Consider the following 26,299-nt stretch of genomic DNA (forward strand, 5'->3'; position numbering starts at 1 on the left):
GTGTTTCCACGCAGCCCGTGTCTGTTATTCGTGCTGGGTGATAGCGATCTGTTTACACAGCGCTTACTGGACACGCTGAACACGCCGCTGCTCTCTCTGTTAGTGCTACCCCACGCTGGAGAGCCAGAATGACACACAGCACACACGCAGAAAAACAATGTGAAATGAAACTGTCAGCTCAAAGACACATTTTAACCACATGCGCTGAATTTGTTTCTCACCATGAAGAAAGCATGTGAATTGTGTTTATAATGAGGCAAGTTTGTCCCTTAAGTTCTAAGAGGCTTGCCACCAATGCATGCAAATGAACACACAATACTGTAGCCAAGAACAATCGCCAGCAGAGCCCACGCCCCGTGTTCATGCTTCAGAGAAACGACGGGAGACTGTTATCCAGCGTGTTGAAGCGGCGGGCCAATTAACACCCAATTGATTATTCGGAACGCGCTAATTATCGGGACGGCTTGGGTTTTTTTCTCACGGTATCTTTCACGGTGCAAGGTGTCATCAGTTCAATCGCAGACAGTCCTGGGTACTGTATCGCCAGCCCCCCCCCCCTGCGCTTGCGGGGTTTCGCTGCACACTGCGATTGTATTGTAATGTCACAAAGCGGACTGGAGATAAGAAGAGGATGCTGTAAGCGGACTCGTGGAGACACTGTGGGAGGGGACGCAATTAGGGGTAGACACACACACACACCTGCGACCTTCCCTGTGCTGCTGTGTACCCCAGAGGTGCACGCATCGATAAGGTATGACAGTGATTATCAGCATATTCACACGGGAACGCTTGCCTGGGTGCAGTGCGGTCAATTCACTTACAACATAAGAGCATGCTGTTTGAAGCTGTAGGTCAATGCATTTCTACATACAGAACACAGGTGTGTTTTCTAATGAATCTGGTGAAAGTAGGCTACACACACACACACACAACAAGAGGTCGATAATAAAAAGCGCCCGATGCCAGGAAGCGTCCTGGGTCTCTTTTGAAAATGCTGAATTATGTGCATTCTACACGCGCTACTGTAAAAGCAATTGTTTAAGAATTCGATATAACTCAATCTCAGTTTAAACAGAATGTCATGTTTAATTTAATTCAGTTGTTTGAGGGTAGAGTTTTAGACCTTTTTTAAAAAAATCGTTTTACTGTTAAATTCAAATGAAATCACAAACAATTAAAACGCAACTCGAATTTTATTTAATCCTACAATAATTAAACTGAAGGTTATTTGGTATGAATTTAATTGGGAATACTGTATGTTTGTTCACACAGCATCACATTGTGTGGGTGTACAGGTCCGGGGCTGGCGTGGAAACACTCCAGCGTCCTGCTTGTAAAAGCAATGGAAAATCAAACCAGTCCATTCAAGTGCCACCTGATCTACACGCTGTGGGAAGACTGGAGCTGTGACGTCACCCCTCCCCTGATTTCTGTCCCAAACTGGATTGTTTATCTTCGATGGGTGTCTCCCAAATTTCCTGCCGAGCTGATATGGGTTGGGTGAGGGCGCCTACACACACTGCAAGCGTGAAGAGAGCGCAGAGACCGACCAGTCTCTCTGAAGGACCTGTGCGGCACTAATCCCAGAACGGGTCGGGTGTCTTACCCGGTTCGTCTCTGAACACAGAGGAACCTCCTTGGTAAGTCAGTTTTCTACTGGCACACGGTGCGTCGTGGATACTCCACACACGTTTATTAACATGCTTGCAATGCTTCTTTATTCGAATCGGAGGAAAGCGACTAAGAACGGTGCGTAAAAGCTGCGTTATTTGGCACGGCTGAGTTCCGGTTTTATAATTGTATCGTCGATTATTTACTGTATTTAGTTTCTATTATTTGACTTTGCTCTTACTATACTGACTTTATTGTATTTTGTAACTGCTCTTATCTGTAATGTGAGATTTTGTAATGTTTTCTTTTATAACAACTGCAAGTCGCCCTGGCAGCGGGTGTCTGCTAAGATATAGATAATACATAATAAAGGCATGAGCTATTGTGTATCAACCAACATACATCACAGTTGGGAAATGAAAGCGACGCGCTGCTTTTTCATTCTGTAAATATTCTTTTAAACGTCGGCTCCTTTTAAAATCTCGAATTGTTCTTAATTTCTCATGGCACAGTAATGCCTGGTTTCAAATACCCTGGCTATATTATTTTAATTTTTTATTTTTTTGGTAACGTGCTGGAGAAAAGGCTTCTTATCGACTCCCGAAAAAATGTAATGTAGCGAATTCCCCCGGCAGACTCTCTCCTTCGAGAGAAAGGGCAGGAATGTCCTCCGATCCGCGTTGATTACGCACCAGTCCGTTTCCTTGTTTGGGAAAGTAAAAAGCGGTGATTGCAGTAAACACTGATTACTTTAATTTCAAGTCTGTCTCCAGCATTTCCCCTGGAAAACCACTCAGCTATGACCAGCACATGAAATAGATCCGACACAACGGAATATAGATAAAGCGCCCATCAATCAACCGTGCCCTCTTCTCCCTCCCGTTTCTGTTTATATATTTTTTTATTTGTTTACTGTAAGTGTTGTGTGAGAGGCAACAGAGGATTGTAAACCGCTGTGTTTCTTTACCTTCTCCATTGAGATCTTAGACGAGGCTGTTTGGGAGATAAAAATAAAAGTAATTTGGTATTTGGGAATTTGAAAGAGAAACCCCGCCAGTCTGGTTAATCAGAGCTTTGTTGTTGGAATTAAATCGGGGCACAAGCGCCTCATCATCGCTGTGTAATACGCAGTCTGGTCTACCTGCACACACCTGTGGAGATACAGCTCTGAGTTTATATAAACTGTTGCATTTCCTTTTCCCCCGCTAGAGTCTGTACCTTTTATATATATTTTAGCTGATCCTATCAAAAATGTATCGCCAAAAAAGAGGCTATCTTCTCTTGCCTCATTTCAGTGCGATACCATGGCAACCCTGCTAAACAGCCCTCCCCCCTCCTGTCCTAACAATCCAGCTTTTGACCTTTAGCAGATGCGCCAACAGGCAAGTCTAGCCCTGATTCAAGTAAAAACTGCTCGGGTCGCATATACTACGCTATCTGCTGTAGGGGTGTTTACTGCATGGGTCTGGTAAGTAACATTTCTCCTGGTTTGTTTCAGGTTTGATTCTGGTGAATCGAATTCCTGAATAGTCACTGTTGTTCTCCACTGCACTGAGTTGCTCCTCTAAACCTCCTTCATCTCCACGCCATGGAGCGCACAGTCTGGGTGGATGGAGTTCAGAGGGTCATCTGTGGAGTCACTGAGAAAACTACCTGCCAAGAAGTGGTGATAGCGCTGGCACAGGCAATGGGTAAGGAACGCGTACTGTACACAGGGAAACAAGAAGTGGTGATCGATACAGCTTTAAATGAAGCACAGTGCAGAGGAAGTATGCTTTTTGCTGTGAAGCTCTGACGTTGTAAGTGGCATCCTCATTTTGTCCTGTTTGTTGATTCCTCAGGTCGCACGGGCCGCTACACCCTAAAGGAGAAGTTTAAGGAGTTCGAACGCAGCGTGACGCCAGACGAGAAGCTGCTGGAGTCCCTGAATAAATACGGGCAGCAGGCTAGCGAGGTGCAGCTCATCCTGAAACACAATGGCCCTTCCCTCGAGACAAGGCGCTGCGCCCAGATCCGCGGCACTCGCGGAGCGGCCAGGAGTCTGCACCGGCAGAGCCTTCCTGCTCTGGACAAGGTCCGGATGAGCGCAGATCCAAATCTGGAAGAGAAGAAACCCAAGCGCAAATCGCTCACCTTCGCAGAGGAGGCCAGGGAGTGGATCGAGTCCTTCACCAAAACAAGACTGCACCGAGTCAGGGGAAAGGGGAAGGATGCTGGGAGGAGAGACTCCAGCGTAGTCAGCCAGCCCGCAGAGGAATCGGGCGAGATTATCCACCTACAGAACAGCCGAGAGATCTCCAGCAAGGAGGGGAATCTGCCCAGGATCACAGACGACCAGGAGGAGTCAAGTCCTGGGCAGGCAACCAAAGAGGAGCTACACCATCTGATCAGGAGGCAACAGGCCCAACTCGAGACCTTCCAGGCCCGTCTGGATGCCACCGAGGCAGAGATCCGAGTGCTGGAGGAGCAGGAGAGCCTGGCCGAAGAGCAGGAGAGCCTGGCCAAGGAGCTCGCCCGTCTCGGGCAGCTGGTGGAGTCGCGGGTGGCAGACGTGGAAGAGGTGGACTTCTGGGAGAACGAGCTGCGGGCGGAGGAGGTGTACGGGCAGGACTTGCAGGAGCAGTTTCTGGAGATGAAGGAGAAGGTGCAGGAGTGTAAAGAGAAGCTGGAGGAGTACAAGAAGAGGGAGTCGAGGCACAGCTCTCGGGCAGATCAGGCAGGCAGGCTGGCCGAAGAGCTGAGCCAGGGCTGCAAGGAGGGCGGCCGGATGGAAAACTCCCTGGTCCTGACCCAAGAGACTGACCAGGACTTCCAGGTCAGTCGCTCTCTCCGGGCGGCACCCTTCCCAAGGGTATCGTACCGTTTTAGCGACACGAGTGCCAGCCCGGGACCGCTCAGGGAGTGGGTGGCGCGGTGGTCCAAAGAACTGTCGTCTTCCTCTTCTGCAGCCGGCGAGCTCAGCGATTGTGCCGAGGCAGTCCAGCAGACGGACAGCACGGCAGTTTGAGAGCAGTGAATATAAGCCCCGTCCCCTGCACTGACAGACTCTCCCTCATTGTCTTTCCAGAAGAAACAGAACTGGAAGCTTTAACTGGTGAGCTCCCACAAGCTACCCTGCGGCACCTCATCCACGGAATGGGGCACGACCCCCTGCCCCGCTCCCCCAGGACGATCCCACGTGGTATGAAGCCACACCTCTCCCTGTCCAACTCGCCCCGGGAGACCAGAAAGAGATCCATGACAATCACACCAGAGGAATCAGAAGTGCTCTCCGCTCCTCCCCTCCGAACCAGGAAACCCCAGCGTCACAGAACTGCTTCACGGTTACACCAGTACATCACTAGGGTGTACGACTGATGTTAGAACTGTAACTTGTAAATACATTTAAATCCTAAATACATTCTGTCAGTATTTTCCAGTTATTAGAAATACATTGTTATATTTTACTATATGTAAAAGTCATTTATACTGTACATAATAAAATCTAAAACTTGTTAAACAGCTTTAAATAAGATGCATATATATATATATATGCATCTTATCTCCATCTTTTCATTTTTAAAACAGTGTGTGTGTGGGAAGCTAATCTGGTCTCTAGGGTAATTTCATCCTGTCAGCCAGAGACCGTTTCTGGCCATCTAATTCAGTATGGCCTGTGGCAGAATTGAGTTTAATTACAGACAACCCCACTTTAAAAACGAAGCCAGCACTTATTGCATTATCCGAGAGTGGGCGTGTGTTCCTCTGTAGTAATTAAATTTACTCTAAAGTGCAAGACGAGCTAAAATATAGATTTAACAAATAAAATGCCACAGGAGAGGTCAATTCGTTAACTTCTTCCATACAATGAGATGGAGTTCCCTTTGAGCCCTGTTCCAAAGTGAAAGGAGATTAATCATCTTTAATGGAGCTCTTACTTCAGTCTTATTCATAAAATAGATTATTCATCCAAGTTTGAAAAGTCTCCTGATTTACATGTGCATCATTTCAGTGTAAATAAAGCCATACGAATTAGCTCTTGATTGTTAAAGTATGGATTTCTATACCCAAGCTGAAATCTTTCTCAGCTCAGGTACCTGAAGTTACTGTTGCATTTCCATACATATGCACAGAATGGGATTCCACTTTATTCAGAGTCTGCTAACAAGCACAACAACCCTTTGTGCAACAGGCTACATTGAAATGGATAAACAAACACAGTCAAAAGTATAAAGCTGATTTTTGCATTGATATTCCAGCTCGATTTCTGTCCGTTTGCACATTTATGTTGGTTAAGACAACATGCACAAAGTGAGATCTGTTTATTCAGTCCTGAAACTTTATAAAGAGAGACTTAATCCCATATTATAAAAGACAGAAATAAAAACAAAGGCAAGCCGAGGTTTGTTTCAAAATTTTCGTAAAACTTTATTCTATCGGTTTCATTCAAGACCATTAAACAGAAGTACACAGGAGAAAGCTTTTTTCACGTTCCTGCAAGAACCATGTGGTCTCCCGACAACAGATATACTCCACGTGTTAGCGGAGGCACAACACAAACCCTAATATAGCCCCGGAACCACAGGAACAGGAATCCTGATCTGAAATTTTGCGATGCTCTTTTGAACTTTTAGTAAGTTTACTATGATGTCATTTTTCTAGGATAAAGGAAAAAGAAAAGCACACACATTTCATACATGAATATAGCTCATCCCAGACTGCTCTCGTTGCAAATCTGTATTCGTTAGGAAAAGCCATTTAAAAAAAAAAAAAAAAAAATTGGGTTTAGTATTTGGGTGCCGGCTGGAAAAAAAGTACATTTTCTTGTTTTTATTATTATTTAAAGATTAGTTTATTTTTGTACATTTTTTTAATTAGCAGAAATAAGGGCTTACAGAAAAGCAAAGCTATAAAAACCATCACGTTTGTACAAACAAAGTTCAAAAGAAAAACAAGTTATGCAAACGGCACAGGGACACCACGTGGAATTCTGCACAGGAAAGCATTAGCTCATGTTTGTGGGGGGGGGGGAATATAACTGGACTCAGAAACCTGTACCTTTCACAGCAGAAGGTGCCAGTGAATCTTGTAGTAAAGTCCATTATCCCCAAAGTTTCACCTTTAACAGGGCTGAATCTGCGATATCAGGAGCTGGGATTTCAAGACACCATTATATTTTGCCTGGCTCGATCACCAAAGTGTTAAAACCGCTTTTTACTGAAAAGCAGAGGATTGTGTATGGCGAAGTTTTCCCCAGAGAAACAACGTAGCCTCCCAACCCTTTTTTTTTTTTAAAAAAAAAAGCACACCGTTTAAAAAGGTGCAGAATTCCAGATGGTGAAACAAACGCATTGCTTCAAGCTAAACCAAAGAGAAATTGTCTTACAGTAAATGACCACTGATTAGTGTTCCCCTCTCAAAACACAAAACAAAGAAAACAAAAGCCTGTGCAAGACTGCGAAGGTCCCAAGCTGCCCCTGTGCCTTTCTGTTTGGTTTTCAGGAGAGCACAGACAGGTGGATGCTTCCGCACGGTTATGACTGGGTTTGCAGGAGGACAGTGGGGGGGGGGGGGGGGGGGTGCGCTGCTCTACGACTCTCCACTTCCTGAACCGTACTCCACGCGGCGTGTCACATGATTAAAACCTCTCCTCTCTGCGAGGTCAGTCGATGACACCAGCTTGACGGATCTTCCTCTCAACACTGAAGCCCTGCAAGGTTGAAGACAGCATGGATTAGGAGAGACGACACGCCAGGGGCGATTTTAAATGCTCACCCGGGACGCCTGAAACACAAGCAGCTGGATCCTCAGAGCACACTCCACAAGCACTGCCTTAGGGAAGGCAGTCCAAGACTGGTTTCACAGACTGTGGTCTGCACCAGCCATCAAACCCCAAGATATACAGGGACACATTAAAAAGAAAACTTGAGCTTTTAAAAAGACCGTGACTTCCCTCTGACTGCTACTAATGTTGAGTGTACCCCGTAGCTTTGAGGACCAGTGAACCTGGCTAATAGGAGCCATGTACTCGAACAGGTGCAGCTTTGAAGCTTGGCCCGGTACCTTGGAGTTGTCGGGTCCTCTGGGCTGGCGCAGGATGACCAGGCGAGGGGCGCTCGAGTCGTCCAGAGTGATGCTCTTCAATCTGTTCACCAGCCGGTCCGGCCGAGGGGTGGACACAGGCTTCGGACCCTCGCTGCACAGCAGAGAACCAAAAGTCATCATTTACCTTTACTGGATTATTATTAGTCATTTAGCAGACTCTTATCCAAAGAGACTTCGCGACTGGGGGGTGATCTATACATCAACAGCTGCTGCAGCCACTTACAATAGGACCTCAGTTGTATGCCTGACTGTCTTGCATAGTCTTATAACAGGTTCTTAACAGCCAGCAATAACAACAACCCCCCCACCCCTTCCCAATACTACATGACTGAGGCCTCTTGAATAAGCATTAGCCAGCATACCTGACCCGACGCACGTTGCAGGCACTGCACTTCCCGGTCCGCTGGTTCAGAACCACAGAGAACTCCACCTCATCTCCAGCCTGCAGCTCCACCCCGTCCTGAACCTCCTTCACGTGGAAGAACAGCTTCTTCCCATCCCCAACCTCGTAGCTTATAAAACCGAACTGAAGGGCGGGACGCAGCACACAGGGCAGGGGGAGGGGAGGCAAGCAAGCAGAGGACAAAATACAATTAGAAAAAAGGGACCTTAAGACCAGATAGATGCTCAATACAAAACCTTAACAGGTCAGGGAGCTGAGGATAGGCCAGGTCTCTTCAGCTATTTAAAGGGAAGGTGTAGTTTTTAGCTGATCACTCTCTAAACCAAACATCTAGAGCTCACTGTATGCAGACACATGTCACGATTTTGTCTGCTTGGACATTAAAGCAGCTGCAATTCACCCCCTCGTGAATATTGCAAGGGATTAACCTGCACTCAATGTTGCTGTTGGGTTCAAGCCGACCCTACCTGGTCTTTCACACACTCCACTGGGGCTCTGCGCAGAGGGACGATGTTACAGGCCATCTTCTGCCCAGTCTGGCTCACCATACACAGCTGGAACTTCACCGTCTCAGCCTTCTGCAGGCAATCTGCCTTGTGAGCCATCCCGACTATCCCGAAGGAGAAGCTCTGGCCCTTCAGGTCTCCTGCAGACAAAGAGCGCAGGAGGAGTGAGGTGAGCGAAAACCAGCAGACTTGCTCCAGAGCCTTCCCATTAGCAGGCAGGAAGCTAGCGGTGGTATAGCTGGATACGAACGGCGTGCCCGTCCTTTAAAAGGTATTCAATCTCTGTGAATCTCTTGTGCCACGTAACCATACTGCCCAGGTCTTGTAATGCGTGACTGGTTACTTTTAATACAGGTGGAAACAATCATCCATTGCGTCTTTAACTCAGTAAGGATCCAGGTTTAAAATGGGAGAGTTCTGTGTACAGGTTTACAAACAGATCTGAAACACAGCACATGCAAGCCCGCTGTTCTGGAGGCTGGGGCAGTAATGGTGGTAGTAGCAGCGCAGGCTCACCTTCCTCAATGGCCTCGATGACTCCCTGGTATTCAGTCTGGGTGGGGTCCACGCTGCGCAGGGGCCGCACAACCTTCCCCAGGCACACAGTCACGCCGACATCATCGCCAGCTCCGTTCACTGCGGGGGCACAACGCGGAGGAACGCTTTAGACAGCACGCAACTTAAAACCTGGCTGTATTTCAAGGGTTTGGAAATACGACATGGCATAATCAAACCCACCCATACGAGGCAATGCAAAATGAACCAAAATAATTGAAAGTAGTAGATGCCAAGTACATTACAAAGACTTCACATAAAATCCACGATTAAGATTTGAAAAATGAGAACAGGACCCACTGAAAGAGTCTCCTTACCAGCAGCAACCTTGGTGACTTTCTCAGCACTGACTTTGTTCCCCTTGCCCTTGGAGAGGGTGTACTCCACCGAATCCCCCAGCTCCAGATCATCCAAATCCCCACAGAGCTCACTGCAGAGACACACAGCGCAGATCAGCACTCACGCAAAATGAAATCACTCTGTGTGTGTAATTATTATATTATATATATATATATAAATATATAATTATTATATATAGTATTCATCAATATAAGAGGAGTTATAACTGCAGTGTACAACAATTAAGGTGTGTTTTTGATGTATACAAAAAGGGTTAAATTCCAGGACGTTTGACAAACACAGAAGTTCTGAAATGTTTTATTAACCATTTAAGTAAAAGATTAATAAATGTAGCCTTTTGCATCCATGCATGCATGCATACGTGCGTGTGTGTGTTGCAACAGCTGACCTGTAGTGGAAGAAGATCTCCTGGTCGTGATTCGCAGTTTCTATAAAGCCAAAGTTGTCCTTCAGAGTTGCGATGTATCCCAGCAGCCTCTTGGAGTTGACACTGCGGTTCAGGATCTTGATGGACACTGCGCTCTGCTGGCCCGTTCGCTTCACCTCAGAAATTGTGAACTCAACCTGGCCAGCAAGAAAAAAAAAGCAGGAGAGACATTCAGCACCGAGCTCCCTCCAACGTCCTTCTGAACATGGTGTGTGTAGCGGATTAGCGGACCGAGGGAATGGATTCGGCACAGCCCTGGAACGTCCAAAACCTACTGCTGTGACCACAACCTAATAGCTGCCCTTTGCATGTACCCCAAAACCCCCTAGGAGTTACCTGTGCTGCCATAAACTCTGCCAGACCATCTCACTGATCTTGTGTTCAAACTCCAGGCTGCACGGCTCTCCTGAAAGCCATCTCCCTGCGTCTCCCATCCAACACCCGACCGGGAAGACCACTGTGCAACATGAAATTCACAACACGACAGCCAAGTTTCACCGACACTTCTCCTGGCGTGACTCTCGGGTTACTGCACCTGCATGCTGGAAAGCGCGAGGCAGTCCTACGCATTTCCGTGTGTGAATTGTGCAGACGTCTCCTACCTTATCCCCAACTTGTGGATAACCAGACCCCTCCAAGTCCTTGGTGTGGTAGGGAATAGTCAGCTTCATGCCACAGTCTTCATATGCAATAACACCCTCCTCTGCATCCTGCAGTAACACAGGGAGAAGGCACATGTTCTCATGAGCTGCTTCAGGAGGGTAAGGACACACCTCAATGCCACCTACACACGGTTAGAGCTGTGTATACATCATGCACAAGAACCATTCCCAGGGCTGGAATACACATTTTCTTTTAGAAATTGTTTTGGTAGTGGCACCTCTGAAAACGTGTCTATGCCTCAGCCTACTTTGTGATTGAATATAAAATTATTTGGATACAGCAATTTAATAGGAATCCCATTTTTAAAATGGATACCGAAACAGTAGGCAAAACATGCCCTTTGTTGATTCAACCAACATTTAGTGTACACTCAGCAACACCAAAACAGCCGTGCATGCCTGCACTTCCAAAAGCAAGCGTTCGGTTCAAGCCGACTTCAGGACCCCAGCTCTGCCTCCCGATGAGCTTCACAGACAAGTGAAACTCAGGAGTGTCCAACAGTTAATAACCCAGCGATGCCTATTCAGAATTAGTGTGATCAAACGCTAAATACTCGTTTAGGGTTATTGGATATTGTATTTAGGCCACACTGGTGGATGGACTAAGGATTCAAAAGACTACTGTGCCCTAAATGCTAGGCCACCCTCTTCCTACCAGACAGGGACAGTCCATTTGAGGGCATCCAGGACTGCATTATCATTGAGTTAGTGTCAGTGAATCTGTGCAACACACACGTTAGGTCAATATCATTCATGCCACAGAACCACCACCACAGGAACCCACCTTGTCTACTTTACTCTTGGGATTTTGAAATAAAAAAATAAAAAATAAAATGCAAAAGTCACTACATTTCACCGTTGCATTTCTCCAAGTCTTACTCAACGTTAGTGTTTTTGCAGTTTTCCCCATTATGAATCTTTAGGAAGTTAACTCTGACTCGTAACGTAATAGTTCCTGAATACATTTCAATTTTAAAAAGTATGAATGGTTCAGAAAGTTAGGGGAAAAGGACAAGAAACAAAAACAGGAGGGGAGTTGAGCACAGAGACAGACAATAAATACAAAGCCCAGGAGTGAGACTACTGGCACTCCTGAAGCTGTAGCTACACAGTAAACATCGTCCTACCTTATCTTTTTTCTAAATGTAGTGGGTGGGCAACAAACAGGCAGGCAAAGAGTCAAGAGGAGAGGAGAGAGAGAGCAGAGAAGGAAGATTAGGAGTATGACACACACAACATTGTCAATACTTAAACAGCTCAAGACCATCAATAGCAACCCATATTGAGTCACTCAGTCCAGAAGTCCAGGCGCACTGCATGTAGGAAATAATGAAATGTCCAAACCTTCTCTTTGCCCTTGGCAGGGCTGGTGGCTTTAGAGGAGGCCCCAGTGGCTTCCTTCTCCACCACCCCTATGAAGCACTGCTCAGACTGAGTGTGGAAGGACACAGTGCCCTTGGGCAGCTTCTTAATCCTGACCGCGTGGTTCCTCTGAGCCGACAGCATGTCCTGTACAGGGGAGCCGGACCGGGAGGTCAGAACAAACTGCTGCACGGGACATGAACATGCTTTCAGGGTTTGCATCAACAAGACGGGGTGAACTTTGAAGGTTCAAAAAAAGCTGGAGATCAAGGGAGCTGCTGCACTACTCCTGATCTTGACACTTAATAAACGTGGCAAGGTACTGGTCAAGACGACAACTACTACTGCACGATGGAGAGAGTTACATTGATGCAGGCTTTTAATCAATCAGTTAAAAAAAATTATTATATGTTCCTAAAAATGTTTAGCTCTGGCAAATGAACTGACTAAAACCAAAAACTAACTTACATAAATACTCGAGATCAATATTTGCCAACTACTCTTAAAATAGTCACTGGCAGAATCATCTACCAAGCAAACATTACCCAACTCGCGTCATTTTATTACACTTATCTTTTAGACAATTCTAGAGCACAAACTGAACCAAAAAACGCTGGAGTCTACGAAAAACAAAATATCAGTGGATTCTAGAAATCGCACAGACAAGATCTACAGACAGACAGACCATTCCACTCTCTACTCACAAGCACGGGCTACAGAGACAGTGCTGTGCTTGCAGTAGCTTGTGGAATGGTCCGTCTCAGTACGCTACAGAACCAGTTAAAAAGAGTGATTTAAAAAAAAAAAAAAAAAAAAAAACAGTACTTACAGGGACGACTGTGAACTCCACTTCATCCGAGATGTGCAGCTGGCTCTCCTCTAGAATCTCACTGAAATGGAAGAACATTCTGGCATCTCTGTCCACACACTTAATGAACCCAAACCCGTCTCTCATCGCAGCTATCACGCCCTGCAAGGAGGGAGGAAAAAATAAATATATAAAAAAGATCTGCAATTTGAAATCTGCACTGCTTTCCACCACTGGGGAGAAATAATTCAGTACCGAGAAATGCACGCAGTGATGTCCGCCTAGTGCAGTTTAACACTCTTATTGGGATACTGGTCACTCAATCGCTACCTTTATTTATCCAGATGAGTTAAACAGAGAAAAACAGCCTGGCAAGAGGCTCTCACTACCACAGCAAACCAAACAATCATAAAACTCAACAGGCACCGAGCTCCGGCAGCAACGAGGTCGACCTCTACGAGGAAAAGCATCCTCTGTTCATGACAGGTACGAGTCTCCACCCCTGATGCTTTCAAAGTGAAATAGGAAGCCTTGAATTCTAGTGCCGTTTTACGATCATTTAAAACGTACGTCCAGATACAGAAGCGCTCTGCCTCATTTGGACATGGAGAGAGACGGGAGACAGAGAGGAGCCCCAGCCCTGCTCACCATCTCTCTGGTTTCCTTGGTGAACTGGAAAGTGTCCGGCAGGATCTCGATGTTGGTGGCTCTCTCCAGTTTGTCCCTCCGGTCGGTGGAGATGTTGAACTGCACATGGTCTCCCTCCAGCAGGGTCACCTTGGACTTGGTGTCCTTGTCTCCGAAGAACAGCTCCTTTTCAGTGAAGGAGATCCGAGCTCCGATCCGGCCGGGGAGGGGGTCGTTCTGCAGGAGGAGAAGAGGGGGTCAAATCAGAACACCTTCCTTTCTGGGTTTAGTGCAGCTAAAACTACAGCCACAATTCCCTTAGAAACAGCTCCATTTCACAATTGGATCATTCATGAGCAGGCCATGTTGAAAGTGAATTGTGCATGTACTAGAATTAGGACTGCCCTCTACATTAAAACAGGCAATTCACCAAGGAGGCAGTGTACATAAAAAACATTAGTACACTCGTTTAAAAAGGAATGCTTGTACTTCTTGCAAAACACTCCGCGTAACAACTTCACCAGCACAAGCTTCCTTCAGGTCTGAGTTTTGGTGGCACGACTGGAAATAAATCCACTGCAGTTTAATTTGGAAGAAGTGCCATCGCTTAAGCTAGCGTGGGGTGTACTTGGCATTTAAAATTCTCATACTACAACACCAATGGTAGCAAGCCTATAACCTCTCATTTCCAGTTGCCTCATGGTGGCAGGAGAATTACACAGTCAGAGTATTCAATTCAAGTAAGGCACGGATTTGAAATTGTGCTGCATGCCGTTAAACATGTCACCTGGTTTTTGTTGGGGACTTTTGGGATCACTTTGGTGACTGTTCCTTCAAAGTGTTCGATACTGATATCCTCGAAAATAACCGTTCCTTGGGGCAGCAGCCGCACCTCTGTCGCCACTTCTTTGCCCTGGAAACGAAAGCACAACGAGACCAAAGTTACTGATAGAGACAGGTCTCACCACCCTGGACACCCAGAGGACAGCACCCAGCTACGCATGCACATGAGAAACAACATACAAGGCATTTCAGAGCATGTGCTTTGGGCCCTGGCCAGGCCAGGCAGTCAGTCACTCACGTTTCTCTCTTTGATGGTAAACTCCACATCGTCTCCTGCCTGCAAGGTCTCCAGGTCCCCTTTAAACTCGCTGTAGTGAAAGAAGATCTCCTTCACCACATCTGCCCTCTCAATGAACCCAAAGGCTTCCTGACAGGAACAATTCAACAGCAGCAAGTTACAAGCGGTCCAGTAATTTTGATTTTTTTATTTAACATGCAAATCAAGGAAACTACAAAACGATAATCGAAAAAAAAAAAAAAAGTCTACTGGAAGCCAATGTCAGTTTTTCATTAACTACGTGGAAAACTATAAACCGGCAAGTGCAAAGATATTCTTTCCAGGTTAACTGCATGAACTTGAAAAGAATACCTTTGCAGAACTGAACTGCCTTTGTGGGGCAACAGAAGCATAGATGGCAAGGCTAGTGACCAAATGTCAAATTGCATATTAACCCTCACAAAGCAAGATGAAGTGTGAAGCGTCTTGCTAAACTGTTAAAGCTGAAGGAGGAAGCCCGGGCGTGTCTCGGGTTACCTTGGTTGCACAGACGACCCCCTGGCAGCGGACTTGTTTCTTCTTAACGAGCATGATGCTGTGAGCGCTCACTGCGCCGGTGCTGAGGACACATCCAAACAGCTTGGTTTAGTTAATTCGGTTTGTGCCCACCGGGCCAGCACGGGTACAGCTATAGCACTGCTAGTTCCTCAGCATGGTTAAACTCTACTGCAGCCAGCTGACAAGCTGCTGCAGAACCTGTGCAGGAGCTAGCAAGGAAACGACCCCACAGGGCTGTGCTTGCAGGGATCCTCAAAGAAACTTTTCAAAACATGGACCCCCCCCCCCCTCCCCCCAACCCCCCCCCAAAATCTCTTGGTAGGTGATCAGTCAGAAGGCATCATGTTTGGGAAGCCCTGACAAAACTTTCATATATCAATAACAATATGGGGACCAATCATATTACAACAAAGGGGAAAAAAAGGCAGGGGGTCTTTGGTCGCTTCTGCTCGAGTCTTACAGAGTTCACCTGTAAGCAGACAGCAAGACCTGGAAAGGCTCAAGGATACTGTACAATGGGAATCATAATGCCATTTAAAAACAGTAAAGAGAGAGACACACAAGACAAAAACGAGCCAAGCTACTCCTGGCGGTGATGGCCAGCAGAGGGCACCCACTGTTTGTTGGTCTCCATGAAGAAGGTGACCTTGTCCCCGGTCTCCAGAGGCAGGCTTCCCTCCACGTCCTCTGGGGCGTAGGTCAGGTAGAACACTTCCTGTGCACACAGAGAAGAGCGCTGGATTACGGTCTAATGCAGCCTCATTTTGAGAATGCCTTACAGGCCCTTCAGACTGGAGGGGGGGGGGGGGATGATGATACACGTTTTACTGTAGAAGAGGCCCGTCTTACCCGCGCCCTACCCTTATGCCTTTAAAAAGGCAACTATCTTGTTTTAAACCATGACAAATCTTCAATTGTTCCCAGTACTTTGGGGGGGGAAAAAAAAAAAAAAAAAAAAAAAAAAAAAAGGACGGCATGCACAGCTGACTAGACTTGGATCTACTGAAAAGGTTTTTACAGACCCTGGTTATCCAAGCACCTGGGCTGTCTACAGCAGAGTCACCCCCTGCTTGGGAGTGCATGTGGGTCTTGCTTTACTGCAATTTAAAAAAGGGACAGTGCTTGGTTCTCTAACACAACAGCAAGAAGAGCAAAGAAACAGGCAGAGAATGGGTAGTGATGTTGAAATCTTGCACCAAGTTGATCTGTCACAGCAAGATTGGAACAAACATGCAGCTCGATTGTTTTTAAAAGACTCCGCGATTCCAGCTGCGTGAAATTCTACGGGATACAGCTCCTGAGGAGATGTTCACTGACTCACCCCATTGCGTTCGTAACACACACTCCCGGTGGGAGCCTGTCCAGGGGCGGATTTTCCATCCAGGTGGTTTGGAATTGCACAAACAACCTGTTAAATACAAACATCAGTTTATTCACTCAGTTATACGACCAGCTTTACACACACACAGGTATTTATAATGGATTAGCACTTCTGCAACAGTCCTGCCTATATTTTCATGCCTATTTAGTTCACAAAGCAGAACGCTACAAAATTACAAAAACGATTAGTCTCTGGGTGCGTCCTTGGTTCTAACTGACAGAATGCACAAACAGCACGTTCGTTTGCTTGCTGAATCCAGCTTCTATACATCACTTATTTGTAAAACTTAGAAAGCTAACAAGTACAGAATTAGCGTTCATGTGATCTTCCTTCTCTAAAATAGAGTGCAGTTTAAAAAACTTAAGGCTAACTACACCCGTTTAAAAGTGATAATCTATTACATTTAAACGAACACAGAGTCGCTATGTATTTGTAACTTTAAAAAGGTGCAACACGAGTGTGGCTGTAACCGTATTCGTTTACTAACTTCAGAAGCCTGTCTGGAGGGTACCAGGCAAAGATGTGCAAGACACAAAAGTGGTGTATAGGATTCTGTAATTCAAAAAAACTAAAAATCACACATGCTTTCATACTTAAACATAAATCATACATAGCGACTCTTAAATAGCTCCTAAATGTAACCGACATGAATAAAATAGATTACACAGTAAAACCTGCTTACATCCACTCAAATGACCTTTACAAACAGCTGTCAAATCACTATTTTATACCTCTCTGAACACCCAGTTTCCAATAGAAAGGACTCTGGGAGCAGTTAAATGCGCGCGCGCGCACACCCGATTGCATGTAGCCAGTGTAATAAACTCACCCCAGTAGAGTAGTTTTACCACAAGCTTTCCGTTCCTGTACGATCAGGCTGTTTTATTTGATATCTTTGGTATCAGAGGTGGACAGAACAGGTTTCACTGTGTATACAAACTAATTAAATAATAAAAATGAACATTAAATAAATGAACAAAAAAAAAGGATTTCTTAACTGTATCTCTAAAACCATGCAGCACAGTAAGGGGAGTGGTGAGTGAGTTTGTGTCAATCGGCCCCACCTGCCCAGTGATTCTCTCCTCAGGCAGGATCTCTGGTTTAATCTTTACCAGCTTCACCGCGATGGGCTTCCCTGTGCGCCTGTCAGACGACACCTCAAACTCCACATCATCTGGAGGAGAGAACGCTCCGTGATACACACACACACACACACACACAATGCAACCCCACAGCGCCCCCTACACTCGGGGGACTCTGCACTGAACCCCCCAGCATCATGAGCCTCACCCCCCCCACCCCCATCATGATTCAGTCCCAAACCGGATGCTCTACAGGCAAGCTGCACAGACTCAAAACTACCTCATAGTCCTGGGTGTTCAGATTGTCTTTATTCCTCCCACTGCCTACAGCTCCGCTTCTCCAAATAGGAACTTAGTAGCCTGGCAATAGCCCCCCCTACACGTGGGGGGGTGGGGCCTCAAAACTTGCAATGCATACGATATCCCTTTGGGTCTCACTAGGGGGGGGGGGTGGGGGTGGGGGGGGGGTGGGGGTGGTGGGTGGTTTTTGTACAAACAGCATTTACATTGTTCATCTATCCAGATCATGTTCTGGTGAAGGACTGTGCAACTCCTCACATAACAGGGATGGTTTCCCAGACCCTGTAGGCAGCCCATAATGAGAAATTCCTTCCTTCTGCTGCTCTGTATCTGAACACTGGTCCACCCCCACCCCCCAGGTCACACCCACCTCCAACCTTGAGCTCCTGCAGGTTCCCGTTGTACTGGGAGCAGTGGAAGAAGAGGCGTGCCTGCCGCTCGGAGCACTGGATGAACCCGTAGGAGTTGAGCAGCTTCTCCACGACGCCGGTCTCCCGCAGGCCCCCTGCAGTGTCGGTGGCATAGCCCGAGTGCCCGTTGCTGTGCAGCATGTTCGGATCAAAGCTCATCTGGAAGAGTCGTGCGAGGCAGGGACAGGGATGGGGATTAGAGACGGCTTCCTCGTTGAGAATCAAAAGGTTAAGAGCCCTTTCTCTCTCGCTCCGTTCTGACCGAACCATGCCTCAGGCTTGCAAACAGCTACAGCGCGCATGATGAGCCTGGACTACTAGACAATAACATTCCATCGCAGCCAACAGCTAAAGAACAGAGAAGCTTTCTTAGATCCACAGAAATCTGATGGTCTTGTATTTAGCAGGACCACCTGATCACCTCCAATGGCAACAGGTTCAGTTTTGTGCATTTGGCTCGGAATACAAAAAAGATATGGCAATAGCACGTCTTACTAGGAGGAGTAATTGGATTGTCAAAACACTTTTTACAAACAATGCAGATATATATAATCATGTTATGGTCAAATGCACTCAAAGTGATTTAAAAAAAAAAAAAAAAAAAACACACATGCATGACAAATCCTCACTCCAAAACTACCCAGTGTAAGATACACACACACAGCCCTATTCCAGACAGTAAGCTACGGATGGCCCTGCTGGTGTTTCTGGAGGGCGGACCTTAATTCTATTACATCCCAAGCTTGTAGATTAAAATAATGCCCTAGAAACTCCACTGTAGTTAGAGAGCGTTACACTGATTAGGACTGTTCTGAATGTTCCGACGCTGGCTCGTTGCCTTACTTTATGTAAAGTGACTGTGGCCGGGGATCTCTGCATTAGTCACTGGGCACAGAAACACGCCTCCATGCGGTTACATTTCACACGTGCAGCAGAGGGGAGGCCTCCACCACTTACAGATCTCCGATAGAGGAGGGTCCTCTTCAGGGTTTTACGCCCAGCATCAGAGGTGCTGGGGTAGGAGATGGAGGAGGAACGGTGGGAGGGCAGGGCAGCGGGGGGAGGAGGAGGAGGGAGAGAGGGGTCTGGAGGAACGGGGTACAGCTGCTCCATCTCAAACAGCTGGGGGAGCACTGCAGCGCACTGTCAAGGAGGAGGAAGAACCCTGCTTTGAGAACACGGCCAAGCGCACAGAACAGAGGCACACATTTAGGAAACGAGAGTCAGTGGCCTGGGTCTGGGCAGACTGATTCCATCCCCTCACTTTCCACCTCGACACCCTGCTGTGAAGATAGATTCCACTGGAAAAATGACACCAGCCTCTACAGTATCCGTACTGCTGCACACTTTACATTTCAGTGTTCATATGTACATAGACTCGATAAAGAAAATGCACATGACTATCTGCTTAGGCTTGAGACATGCAACGCAGCAGAGATGTCAGTGGATTGTATTGACTGCACTGGACTTCCCAGGTAACAAAAACAAAAAAGCACACAGGCAAGCAAGCATTTAATAATGAAAAAAGTGTCCTCAGCAGAGTAAACACGACACAAGAGACCAATATTAAAAACTAGGGGTATTGATTTTTTTTACAACAGTACTATTTGAATACTAATTGGTTGGCAATGGAGGGTTGTTGGATCAAACTAGAGCCATTTAAAAAGCAGGCAAACACACAAACAGAACAAGGTTTGGACTGGAAAGGTGGGCTGGTCCTTAGGATCACCTGGGAATCACAGTCACTGCAGAAACGCAACTCAACACTGGCACTTCTTCCAAGGGTTAGAATGGAACCAAAAAAATAAAAAAATCATGTTGGAGTCTACTGAGCATAAGCAATGCATTGAGATCTAAACAGGGCACATGACACTGGGGAATGGAGGGTTACATGCAAGGTGTGTATTGCAGGGCACAAGACCAGCCTCCTACCAGCAGATTCAATTAAGAGTTTGTCAGCTCAAGTCTACCTTGGACAATTAACCACTACCGTTCTCTGTTCCAATCCCCTGACAGCAAGACACATCGTTCAGAGGCACTTTCACCTCAACACAGTCCTAGGAAACACATGCATAAAGACAGAGGAGCCGCAAGCCGAGACACTCCGACTCTTACAAGACCTGTTCAGCGCTAGGTCTTTGACACAGTAAACTTTTAAGAACGGGAAACACTTTGCAGCAAGAACCCTAAATCCAAAATACGTTACATGAAGCCCCATCACATTAAACCCGACGCATGTTGAACCTCGTCTGTCAACATGGAAACCTGAAGCCGTTTATTTTGGCGCCCAGACGGGGGCGGGGCGATCGAGCCCTCGTCTCCTGCAGAGAGAGAGAGGCTAATCCCAGAGCCCAGTGGGAGCGATGGAGGGTTAGGCCACACACAGCAATAAGATGAGGATGGGAGGAGGAAGAGGAGGAGGAGGGGTAAATGGAACTTACAGATCGTCCGTACGGCGACAAGCCGAGTCCGACGGGAGAGGTGTTCCCCAGGTCAGTGTTAACGTACACAGCGGGGGGCGAGGCGGGCAAGGTAAACTCAACAAAGCCCTTCCAGGTGCTTGCCATATTCCTAGGAGCTTTGCAATGTACACCGTGTTTAAAACGCTGCATGTGAGGGCAACAAAACAGAAAGCAACAACCATGAATTACACAACGAACACCCACCACGGCAACCTCAAGAGGAGTTCCTCATTAAACTGAACCGCGGGATGCTGGCCGCTTCGAAGCGATAAGCCTGACCAGACACACATCTAAAACAGACTTGACTGCAGACAAAAAACAAATAGTCTACACCGGACTGGCAGGAACACAGGCTTCATCATTTCAACCAAGAAAGTTCACCTGAAGAGTACAGGCACTCTGTCCCCAATGAAACATCCACGTTGAGAGCTGCATGCTCCCGCTTTCTAAAAATCAATTTACTAAACAAAGAGGAATATGACTACTCTGCCTCTCAATTACAGCGTTGACAAAATAAATACATGTGACCCTGTAGGCTAAACAGCTCCACTGCAGGCAAAGCATTTCCAGTGCCAGCCTGCATGTGGTAAGGAATAGAAGACGGGATAGACTCCGTGCCCTGCAGCACCAATACAAAATCAGACAACCCGAATCCTCGCGAAAACTCAACTGGTTGTACTTTAAGACCTGCAGTTTTTATTCCAAGGAAAAAAAATCGTGCATACGGGAATTTTAGAGTTTGATTTGCAGACTGAAGGAACATTACAGTAAAATGCCAGCAAGCTGCTACACAATAGAATCTGCTCAAGTCTTGATTTTTTTTTTTTTTTTTTTTTTTTTTAAACTCTTATTCCCAGGCAGCTAAAACCTTAACCCTCTGCTGTGAAATACAGGATGTGAACTGCCCTGGCATCGCCCATTCACCGACTCAGTAAACATTCTGACAAGCAATTAGATTCAGTGTTACAGTTTGGTTATTGTTTCTATACAGTTGAAGGGGGAATCCAGTTATTTTTTAATTATTGAAAATTATTATTCAGCACTACAGACTGAAGCCATTTCTGTGAATATGAAATAGATACTGCACAGACAACAGTGCATGATTCACTAAACGCTACTGCACCACTGTGCTTTGAGGGGGACACAGGACGGACACATTGAAGAGAGGCTGGGGTGGTGAGTAACGGGGTACAGCTTATTCTCCATGGCCATCCAATCCTTAGTCAGTTTAAAAACAAAGATGCCCACAATTAACAGTGCTTGGGAAGCGTGCCACTGGCTTCTAAACAATCTGACAAACATATTCCACCCCCCCGGAAAAAAACAAAAAAACAAAACCCACACCTGAAATCATTCTTCACTGCGACACTTACCCTGTGTGATGTCTTGTGCGTGCAGGGTTCTGAAGCTGATAGCACTGCTGTAACGAAAACAGAACAGCAAGGGAGGAGAGAGAGAGAGAGAGAGAGACTGGAAGGAGACAAGGAGGGGTCTAGTGTAGCTAGCAAAGGTTCTGATTCTTGCTGCACTGGGCGAGGTGTCACAGCGCAGCGTGGAGAATGAAATAAGGACTAGTAGCAGCGTTGGGAAGTGCTTTTCTTGGTTAGAAGCTGTTGAGTAGGCACAGACTTCTTGTTTCAGATCAAGCGTTGTGTCTTGTTTTTCAGCTCGTCTTCTTGGCTGTCTTGGTTCTTTGGTTGCGTGTTTCTTGTTTTCTTCTTCGAGCGTCGTTGCAACTTGGTTTTTTTTTCTACGTGATCTGAACGTGAAGCAGCAGTTTCAGATGGTACAAATCAGTTTCGTTTCACTTCATACTGAGGAAAGAGGAGGGGAAAACAAAACCTGACGTCACTACTCAATTTTTCACGTTAAACAAATGGCAAGCTTTACATTACATCAATGACTGGGGTATTAAACCAAACATGACCCTCAGCAAGGGCAGAGGAGGGGTACGATACGCCTGCGCAGAACTTCAGATCAAACTCTCGTGCCGTCACACCGACGAGGAGGCACGGGCAGAAACACCGAGCTTCTTAAGACCTCAGGTCACCCTGGCAAAGTAATAAAAGCACATTCAACGCGACCTTGAGAAACCAAAACCTCTCATTAAAATAATAAGCGTGTGCTGTCTAGAGAGTTTAGTTTGTCAGGTTTTGGATCTCAAGCTAGGTGTAACCAAACTGGCTGCAAGGGAAGTGCGTCAGCGGGCAGCCAAGAGCTGCGTGTGGAGAAGAAACCGACAGGGAACTCGCATACTTGCATACTCACGGCAATCACAGAACTGCTAAATTAAACACTGTTCATTGTGCTTCAGCACACAAGACAGAAAGTATAAAGTCTGACTGCTTTTAAAAATATTTAACAATAAATGTTTGTAGTCATGATTAACACAATGATAAAACCTGGCTGTGCTCTCTTTCTTAGTGTGACTCATTTATACTTGCAATGAGCCAATGGTTAAATGTGCTGGTTTTTCCCAGGTTGGTCAAATCTGGAATTTTTTTTTTTTTTTTTTTTGTTAAAAAAGGCACAGAAACAGCCTTTTGATTTGTGCGGCTGGCCGTGGGCAGCCGAAGCCCCTAGCGAGTCCTGCACCATTACAGAAAAGAGTTATAAAAGTGACCAGGAAACACTGAACATGCGAGTGTCCACATGTTCAGTGACGGAACAGACTTTCACTTTCTAGTGCGATCGAGGGTTTCAATATAAACGGTTTCGGGGGAGTCCTGAAGTACCCCTGCTACACCCCCTCCCCCAAACAGGACAAATATGAAGAATCAGCTGCTTCCGTCCCTCTGCCAGTCTCCTGGATTCTTTACTCCCAGCCTCACCCACTATAAATACTGTCTCAACAGCAGCTGCAGTGCCTGGGAATGCCACTGGCACAGGAGCAGCTGCAGGCACTCCCTGCTCTACATCTGGCCAAGGGGCCGCTGCAGCCTTCCTTGTGAGCAGAGCTCAACAGGGTCAGCAAATACAAGAGCACCTGACAGCACTACAACTGCAGGATGAAGGCTATTCACCAAGCTCAATGCTAGTGTAAATGTGTATCAGGTTTGTTTTAAGAGGAAGTGAGAATATACTCGAATCGAAGGTTATTATCTACTCTTAAGGTGGGGGGGGGGGTAGTGTACTTTTGCCCCTCAAAACAAAGAGAGCTGGGGCAATCAATCAGGGAATACAAAAACACGCTACACCACGTTATGCCTAGGACTGTTCCCTGAGCATTTCTATCTGAATTAATGAATCGGGAGCAGCACACTACATACCCAACACCCTCCTCCGAGTTCTCCTGACCTGGCGGTGATGCTCGTTAAACTGATCCCGTGCCCTACCTGCCCCCCTACAGTAATGTAGGGCAGCCTGCGAGAGCAGGAGGGGGTGCTCGGGTTATGGCACACTCCAGGTTTTCTATAGCAAGCGGCAAAGCGCTTATTTACAACAGCAGCTCCTGCTGCACCAGCAGAATGAGGTACACGCACAGGTCTCGAAATAAAAACCACACAACACCCAGACTGCTGGAAAACAGCGAGCAGGAGCTGAAACGAGAACATGCCGTCCTCGTTTCAATCGCAGCCCCCCCTTACCCTCCCCGCATCGGGGTTTGTTTACGTGTTTCGTCATCCTCAGTACTGGCCTATTTATATATTATACACACCAACCCTGCAAACCAGAGGCACGCCTGCGTCAACCGAGCAGTGCTCCGTGGGACTTGTAGTCTTTGGTTGTTTTTTGTTTTTGGAGGGGGGGTTAAGTCTCAGCTTAGCTAAGTAAGCAAATTAAAAAAAAAAAACTGCACCCCCCCCCCCCCCCCTCTTTCTCCCTTGCAACAATAGCGCGTGCTGCGCAGCGACGTGACGCAGCAAATCCACATCCGCGGCTAGAGCCCGCCCTCGCTGTGCCAAGCTATAAGCTCATTGGCTGCTTCGCCGCGCAGCACGACGCCCTGCCGATGCTGGTTGGCCGCTCGACACATCAATAACGGTCCCGTTTAAAGCTTGCTGGAGACGACGCGAATACGCGTCTTTATGCTTTTAAATTCATCTCGGGGATTCGAGTCAGCGAGAGAAACAGCCGCTCGGTGCTTCCAGCAACCGCCCTCCCCATGAAACAGAGCGCTCTCCACAAAGACATCGTGCTACTGAACACAAAGAGCAGGACGCGGGGGGGCACGCCGCTGTAAACACCCCCCCGGCTTTCAAACACTGCGACCGAACAGACGCGTCCAAAACCTCTAACCAGAGCGCAAAACAAAGCGGCGCCGCGACAAGAGAGGAGCCCCGCTTCCAAACCCGTCTCAAAGCCGAGGCTGCTTTTAACAATGCGAGTGCAACTCACCCCAACAGCCCTGAGCACTGTCTCCAGCGCCGCCATAAGCAGCACGGCACCTTACATAGAGAAACCCGCGAACTCTCGCGAGATCAGCCGACCCGGCCCGGCCCCCTGCCCTCGGCCCCGCCCCCCCGGCCCCCGGCCCGGGCCGGGCCCCCTGCCCTCGGGCCCCGCCCCCCCGGCCCCGCCCCCTGCCCCGCCCCTGCGAGCCCCCGCCGCGGATCCCTCTTAAAGGGACAGGGCGCCGCTGCACTGCGCGTTTCTGCACACAGAACCGGGGCAACCACCTTGAAAAAGCCAATAACCAATTCTAACAAAATCTGTTAACCCTTTCTTCTTTTTTTTTTTTTTTTGGGGGTCCCAAATCGATATTACTGTCGTGGAAAGACTCCAAGCCCACGTGCTATAAGCTATAACACTGTGGGTTTCATCACAATTTCACAAGGATTCACCTGACTGTTAAGTCTTCGTATGTGCATCTACTGGAAGTGTCTGTTACAGAGGTTTGGAGATTGATATTTCTATATATATAGATATATATATATATATATATATATATATATATATATATGGATGCATGATCCACTTTCTGAAGACACTTGGTCAGGACATTCCTTTAGCAGATTCTGAGAATTAAAGTAGCTGTCGGGTTGCTCGTGTGTGTGTGTGTGCCTGTCAGTTCATATGCATGCACACAGTGCTGTTGGCAGCCGTGACAGCGGTTCACATGCTGCTAACCCTTACCCCATTCAGCTGCCCTTCACAGGGGGTGTGTCTATTTCCAGCCTGTTCCTTCAATAGGAGTTCTGCTAGTTTTTTTTTTTTTTTTCTGAAAGCACCCGAGCTCTGCTCTGAGGCCCCCTATGAAGACGTCATTGAGGTCCCGGGCTGGCTATTGTCAGCTGTTCGGCTTTTCATGTCCTATCTGCAGAGAGGCTGTGCAGGATTAGTTTACAGTAAACAGCACAGCTCCAGGGCTCTGCTGCTTTAATTACCATGCAGGGAGCCGGCCCCGCTAACACAGCCACTGCCTGTGCGTTAGCGAGGGGCAAGGATTCAGAGGGATGATTAACTGCGCTGGAATACCTTCCACCCAGAACTGCCAGTCAGGGCATTGTTCCTTATTTAAACACTTGGGTCTCATGAAGCAGAGACCTGGCAGAGCTGCAGTCAAACTGCAAAGTAAAGGCAAGGAAGAGACTCCAGTGCATTCATGTGTGTGAGAGACTCCAGTGCATTCATGTAAAGAGTATTTTTAAACTTGGTCTAATTAGTGACTGATCCATACATGCCTGTTACGGTATTTCCT

General features: G+C 47.0%; 2 protein-coding genes across 17 annotated transcripts; one reads left to right on the forward strand and one right to left on the reverse strand.

The window, feature by feature from the left end:
* Window positions 1-1,512: 1,512 nt before the first annotated feature.
* LOC121300153 (ras association domain-containing protein 8-like) lies at window positions 1,513-5,023 on the forward strand. Its single transcript, XM_041228599.1, has 3 exons — window positions 1,513-1,640; window positions 3,110-3,302; window positions 3,453-5,023. Exons 2-3 carry the CDS (start codon window positions 3,200-3,202, stop codon window positions 4,616-4,618), a joined length of 1,269 nt encoding a protein of 422 aa, XP_041084533.1. The 5' UTR covers window positions 1,513-1,640; window positions 3,110-3,199; the 3' UTR covers window positions 4,619-5,023.
* A 970-nt stretch (window positions 5,024-5,993) lies between these two features.
* Window positions 5,994-25,104, reverse strand: LOC121300340 (cold shock domain-containing protein E1-like). Of its 16 annotated transcripts, none has more exons than XM_041228894.1 (24): window positions 24,997-25,104; window positions 22,032-22,472; window positions 20,638-20,802; window positions 19,154-19,339; window positions 18,157-18,355; window positions 17,469-17,578; window positions 16,345-16,431; window positions 15,641-15,759; window positions 15,003-15,084; window positions 14,487-14,615; window positions 14,193-14,318; window positions 13,427-13,642; window positions 12,800-12,940; window positions 11,953-12,156; window positions 11,736-11,747; window positions 11,393-11,407; window positions 10,549-10,656; window positions 9,908-10,083; window positions 9,477-9,589; window positions 9,121-9,240; window positions 8,566-8,744; window positions 8,058-8,221; window positions 7,654-7,786; window positions 5,994-7,300 (listed from the first exon to the last, which is right to left on the reverse strand). In XM_041228894.1, exons 3-24 carry the CDS (start codon window positions 20,761-20,763, stop codon window positions 7,253-7,255), a joined length of 2,793 nt encoding a protein of 930 aa, XP_041084828.1. In that variant the 5' UTR covers window positions 20,764-20,802; window positions 22,032-22,472; window positions 24,997-25,104; the 3' UTR covers window positions 5,994-7,252. The 16 variants fall into 16 exon arrangements, with proteins under 16 accessions (XP_041084828.1, XP_041084826.1, XP_041084823.1 ...); XM_041228892.1 differs by having other exon boundaries at window positions 11,953-12,117; window positions 15,641-15,738; window positions 17,403-17,578; XM_041228889.1 differs by having other exon boundaries at window positions 15,641-15,738; window positions 17,403-17,578.
* Window positions 25,105-26,299: the final 1,195 nt, after the last annotated feature.

Source organism: Polyodon spathula, chromosome 25, assembly GCF_017654505.1.
Source record: "Polyodon spathula isolate WHYD16114869_AA chromosome 25, ASM1765450v1, whole genome shotgun sequence".
NCBI lineage: Eukaryota > Metazoa > Chordata > Actinopteri > Acipenseriformes > Polyodontidae > Polyodon > Polyodon spathula.

Coding starts and splice junctions, on each gene's coding strand:
- LOC121300340 (XM_041228885.1), bottom strand. CDS start 20,763: ATGGCAAGCACCTGGAAGGGCTTTGTTGAGTTTACCTTGCCCGCCTCG. Junction 18,356..19,153: donor CCCTCCTCTATCGGAGATCT/GTAAGTGGTGGA, acceptor CGACTCTTCCAG/ATGAGCTTTGATCCGAACAT. Junction 15,085..15,640: donor TTCATGGAGACCAACAAACA/GTGGGTGCCCTC, acceptor ATGTGTCCTCAG/CACCGGCGCAGTGAGCGCTC.
- LOC121300153 (XM_041228599.1), top strand. CDS start 3,200: ATGGAGCGCACAGTCTGGGTGGATGGAGTTCAGAGGGTCATCTGTGGA. Junction 3,303..3,452: donor AGCGCTGGCACAGGCAATGG/GTAAGGAACGCG, acceptor TTGATTCCTCAG/GTCGCACGGGCCGCTACACC.